Genomic DNA, 6,718 nt, shown 5'->3' on the forward strand with positions numbered 1-6,718 from the left:
TTTTAGTTGTTTTTTTTATTCAAACGTATTGTTCGGTTCGTCATGCGTACCGAACCGTGAGCCTCGTACCGAACGGTTCAATATGAATACGCGTATTGTTACACCCCTACTGTTGAGCTAATATTATCTGTTCATCGCCGCCCACATCTCCAGATCTTTGCAGAAGTTCAATCAGGTCACTTGATGTGTATTTAGCAGCTGGTTCTCCGGCTGTAAAAGCAACACAGTCACCACCTAGTGGGCAGTATTAAGATGTCATGGAACAGCATCTTGTCTTTGATCTACGTGATGCTCGTTGAGCTGCTTGGAGTAAACGGTGCTGCAGCAGTTAGAGTCGAGTCAGAACCAAACTAACAGCAGCTGACGGAGTGAATGAGCTCTGCTGCTGTTACTATGCTGATAAAGAAGATGAAACACTTCCTCTCACTTCATCGATGTGCTGTGTGAATAGTCCTGTACTACTTATGAAGCCATTGATAAAGTGCTGTGTATGTGGTCGTCTGAGACCATGGTGTTGTGTTCAGGTTCTCCTTCTTCTCCTCTGGACTCATGTTTCCACTCACCATGTGTCTGAGGTCTGGTGGCAGTTTCTGGATCTCCTCAAACTCTTTGATCTTCTCTGGGTCCAGGTCCTCCTGCAGCTCCCAGGTGGCCTCCTCGTATGAGAGACTGCACCACTTCACCAGGTAGTGGGTGACCTCCTACAACACACGGCGGTACCTGGCGTTAGCGTTTGTTACCTGGTGTTCCCACTGCTGTGTTCATGTGCTACCTACCTCTCCAGTCTCAGTGTCCATGGTGACCGCCACCTCCAGGACTCTGTCCACCTCCACATAGTCCGGGTTAAACATGTCCTCATCGGACTGGGAGACGGGACGGAGAGACAACAAGATGTTAAGTTAAAACCAGCAGTGATCATTATTGTCATTCTTAAAAGCTGGTTCTTAAATACTTGTTTTTTTCTAGCTGAGCAGCAGCGTTTAGTTCTGCTTCTCCTGGTTGTTATTGAACCGCTGTTAAAGATCTCCATGCTGTGATCTATCAGTGTACACAGCTGAGCTTAAAGGGTCTCACAGCAGCCCAACAGACTCAGATGTGTTCTGAGAGGTCCAGACACTGTTAATGTGAAGAGGAACAGACAACAGCCAGGTGAAGAGGAACAGACTTCAACACATCACTACAGACCTCAACACATCACTACAGACTTCAACACATCACGACTGACCTCAACACATCACTACAGACCTCAACACATCACTACAGACTTCAACACATCACTACAGACCTCAACACATCACTACTGACCTCAACACATCACTACTGACCTCAACACATCACTACAGACTTCAACACATCACTACAGACTTCAACACATCACTACAGACTTCAACACATCACTACTGACCTCAACACATCACTACAGACTTCAACACATCACTACAGACTTCAACACATCACTACTGACCTCAACACATCACTACAGACCTCAACACATCACTACAGACCTCAACACATCACTACTGACTTCAACACATCACTACAGACTTCAACACATCACTACCGACTTCAACACATCACTACAGACTTCAACACATCACTACAGACTTCAACACATCACTACAGACTTCAACACATCACTACCGACTTCAACACATCACTACCGACCTCAACACATCACTACAGACCTCAACACATCACTACCGACCTCAACACATCACTACAGACTTCAACACATCACTACAGACTTCAACACATCACTACAGACTTCAACACATCACTACCGACCTCAACACATCACTACCGACCTCAACACATCACTACAGACTTCAACACATCACTACAGACGTCAACACATCACTACCGACCTCAACACATCACTACAGACTTCAACACATCACTACAGACTTCAACACATCACTACAGACTTCAACACATCACTACCGACTTCAACACATCACTACCGACCTCAACACATCACTACAGACCTCAACACATCACTACCGACCTCAACACATCACTACAGACTTCAACACATCACTACAGACTTCAACACATCACTACAGACTTCAACACATCACTACCGACCTCAACACATCACTACCGACCTCAACACATCACTACCGACTTCAACACATCACTACCGACCTCAACACATCACTACAGACCTCAACACATCACTACCGACCTCAACACATCACTACAGACTTCAACACATCACTACAGACTTCAACACATCACTACAGACTTCAACACATCACTACAGACTTCAACACATCACTACCGACTTCAACACATCACTACAGACTTCAACACATCACTACATACTTCAACACATCACTACCGACTTCAACACATCACTACCGACCTCAACACATCACTACAGACTTCAACACATCACTACAGACTTCAACACATCACTACAGACTTCAACACATCACTACCGACTTCAACACATCACTACCGACTTCAACACATCACTACCGACTTCAACACATCACTACAGACTTCAACACATCACTACAGACTTCAACACATCACTACCGACCTCAACACATCACTACCGACCTCAACACATCACTACTGACTTCAACACATCACTACAGACTTCAACACATCACTACCGACCTCAACACATCACTACCGACCTCAACACATCACTACCGACTTCAACACATCACTACCGACTTCAACACATCACTACCGACTTCAACACATCACTACATACTTCAACACATCACTACAGACTTCAACACATCACTACAGACTTCAACACATCACTACAGACTTCAACACATCACTACAGACTTCAACACATCACTACAGACTTCAACACATCACTACAGACTTCAACACATCACTACATACTTCAACACATCACTACAGACTTCAACACATCACTACAGACTTCAACACATCACTACAGACTTCAACACATCACTACCGACTTCAACACATCACTACAGACCTCAACACATCACTACAGACCTCAACACATCACTACAGACCTCAAAACATCACTACAGATCTCAACACATCACTACCGACTTCAACACATCACTACCGACTTCAACACATCACTACCGACTTCAACACATCACTACAGACTTCAACACATCACTACCGACCTCAACACATCACTACCGACCTCAACACATCACTACAGACTTCAACACATCACTACAGACTTCAACACATCACTACCGACTTCAACACATCACTACCGACTTCAACACATCACTACAGACTTCAACACATCACTACAGACCTCAACACATCACTACCGACCTCAACACATCACTACCGACCTCAACACATCACTACAGACCTCAACACATCACTACCGACCTCAACACATCACTACCGACCTCAACACATCACTACCGACCTCAACACATCACTACCGACTTCAACACATCACTACCGACTTCAACACATCACTACCGACTTCAACACATCACTACCGACTTCAACACATCACTACCGACTTCAACACATCACTACAGACTTCAACACATCACTACCGACCTCAACACATCACTACCGACCTCAACACATCACTACCGACTTCAACACATCACTACCGACTTCAACACATCACTACCGACTTCAACACATCACTACCGACTTCAACACATCACTACCGACTTCAACACATCACTACAGACTTCAACACATCACTACAGACTTCAACACATCACTACCGACCTCAACACATCACTACCGACTTCAACACATCACTACCGACTTCAACACATCACTACAGACTTCAACACATCACTACCGACTTCAACACATCACTACAGACTTCAACACATCACTACCGACTTCAACACATCACTACCGACTTCAACACATCACTACCGACTTCAACACATCACTACCGACTTCAACACATCACTACCGACTTCAACACATCACTACCGACTTCAACACATCACTACCGACTTCAACACATCACTACAGACTTCAACACATCACTACCGACCTCAACACATCACTACCGACCTCAACACATCACTACCGACTTCAACACATCACTACAGACTTCAACACATCACTACAGACTTCAACACATCACTACAGACTTCAACACATCACTACTGACCTCAACACATCACTACAGACTTCAACACATCACTACAGACTTCAACACATCACTACAGACCTCAACACATCACTACAGACTTCAACACATCACTACAGACTTCAACACATCACTACTGACTTCAACACATCACTACTGACCTCAACACATCACTACAGACTTCAACACATCACTACTGACTTCAACACATCACTACAGACTTCAACACATCACTACAGACTTCAACACATCACTACAGACTTCAACACATCACTACAGACTTCAACACATCACTACAGACCTCAACACATCACTACAGACTTCAACACATCACTACAGACTTCAACACATCACTACTGACTTCAACACATCACTACTGACCTCAACACATCACTACAGACTTCAACACATCACTACTGACTTCAACACATCACTACAGACTTCAACACATCACTACATACTTCAACACATCACTACAGACTTCAACACATCACTACAGACTTCAACACATCACTACTGACTTCAACACATCACTACTGACCTGAACACATCACTACAGACTTCAACACATCACTACTGACTTCAACACATCACTACAGACTTCAACACATCACTACAGGCTTCAACACATCACTACAGACTTCAACACATCACTACAGACTTCAACACATCACTACTGACTTCAACACATCACTACTGACTTCAACACATCACTACAGGCTTCAACACATCACTACAGACTTCAACACATCACTACAGACTTCAACACATCACTACAGACTTCAACACATCACTACAGACTTCAACACATCACTACAGACTTCAACACATCACTACAGGCTTCAACACATCACTACAGACTTCAACACATCACTACAGACTTCAACACATCACTACAGACTTCAACACATCACTACAGGCTTCAACACATCACTACAGACTTCAACACATCACTACAGACTTTCACATTAGTTGTGAAAGGCTTTGACGGAGCCAGTCTGCCACCATGAGGTGAGAGGATGCTTCTTTGCCTTCGTTGTGGTGGTGACAGCACGTTGGCGTTCACCTTGAAAGACTTTCAACACGTTGCAGCAGCTCGGACTGACTGTGACTCCTTCATTGACCCCTGATCACCTTCTGCTAGCAGGAAGGAGAAGACTGCTTACCTCAGTGAACAGGTGCTTCATCTGGGCCTGTTTGGTCCTGAAGCGTTTGATCTTCTGTTGGATTCTGGGATCTTTCTCCAGCTCCTCCAGAGTGGCCCACTTACAGTGAAGGTAGGAGCTGAAACACAGACAGCAGTAGTGTTAGTTTCCTTCCTAATAACTAGGAACTGCTACTCTCTTCTTCATGAATAAGCCCACCTGGAGAAATATCCTGGTTCCTCTGTTCAGACCAGGTTCTGCAGTGAACAACCAGGAGCTCATGACTAGCACTCAACAATAAGGTGAAAACACCAAGCAGCAGCAGGCTGTGGATCTTCTCTGTGCAGCACACACGTTCCGACAGAAGAGGAAGCACGAGGACGTTCTCACGCTCACCACATTACTGAACACGACTTCATTACACAACAATCCATCCATTCACTTTTGAGGTTTTATTGATCAGCTGTGAGGATAAACTGTCATCATAACAATGATGGGTTATGTGAGGAGAGGAAGAGGAGCTGAGGATGAAGATAGAACCACATCCATGTCTCCACAATGTCTTCAGGTCTTCATCTGACCGCATATCTTCGTCCTTCAGTCCAGCTGGACAACTGTGCCAAATTAGAAGACGTTCCTGAGGCGTCACCAAGACTTTCTGGATGATTTGCACCTCGTCCCAAAACTAAAACACCTTTTGACTTCAGTGTGTTTGTGCCCACGGGACCTGCTGTCCCGGGACCCTCGCATCACAAGAGGAACCTCTACCTGTCTCATGCCGACTGAGCTCCTGTCTCGCCGCTACATCACGAACCACACAACAAACAAAGGACCAGAGACCAGCAGCCAACAGAACCACAGAGTCCACCTGCCGCTGGATCTACAGGACTGGTTCAGGAGAGTCCTGGGTCACGTGAAGGTGTTTCAGGTGTTGAACCAGGTGTCAGCTTCACCTTCACGTGTAATAAAATCACAACCTCAGCCTTGCTCGAGGGCACCAGGACAGAGATCCACGGCTGGTCCTCCAACCGGACCACTGAACCTGGTCTGAGCAGAACACAGGAGAGACTCAAACCATCTGAGCCTTCAACACCGAACTCATGAAAACATTCTGGTGAAGATAAAGTGAAGTACAGAAACTCACAAATTTCTGTACTTGACATAAAACTCCTCGGCCTCCTCTGATTGGTCCTCTGCTGATGAAGTCTAGTGAGGAAGAGGAGGAGAAATAACAATATATAACATGAAATAACAATAAACAACGCACACGAGAAGAGTGTGTGTCTCTGTGTGTGTGTCTGTGTGTGTGTCTGTGTGTGTGTGTCTGTGTGTCTCTGTGTGTGTGTGTGTGTCTCTGTGTGTGTGTCTCTGTGTGTGTGTGTGTGTCTGTGTGTGTGTCTCTGTGTGTGTATGTGTGTGTGTGTCTGTGTGTGTGTGTGTCTCTGTGTGTGTGTGTGTGTGTCTCTGTGTGTGTGTGTGTGTGTCTCTG

The 6,718-nt window shown here is 45.2% G+C and overlaps 1 protein-coding gene across 2 annotated transcripts in view; it reads right to left on the reverse strand.

Moving 5' to 3' along the window:
• Window positions 1–6,718, reverse strand: part of chd6 (chromodomain helicase DNA binding protein 6) — an 85,801-nt gene that overhangs the window by 58,367 nt on the left and 20,716 nt on the right. For both annotated transcript variants that reach the window (XM_079265830.1, XM_079265831.1), the window contains exons 8-11: window positions 6,374–6,435; window positions 5,251–5,368; window positions 777–863; window positions 564–701 (exon numbers count right to left, since the gene is read on the reverse strand). In XM_079265830.1, the coding sequence (XP_079121956.1) occupies window positions 564–701; window positions 777–863; window positions 5,251–5,368; window positions 6,374–6,435 (405 nt within the window). The remainder of the gene's footprint in view (window positions 1–563; window positions 702–776; window positions 864–5,250; window positions 5,369–6,373; window positions 6,436–6,718) is intronic.

Source organism: Melanostigma gelatinosum (genome assembly GCF_949748355.1).
Source record: "Melanostigma gelatinosum genome assembly, chromosome: 3".
Classification (NCBI taxonomy): Eukaryota; Metazoa; Chordata; class Actinopteri; order Perciformes; family Zoarcidae; genus Melanostigma; species Melanostigma gelatinosum.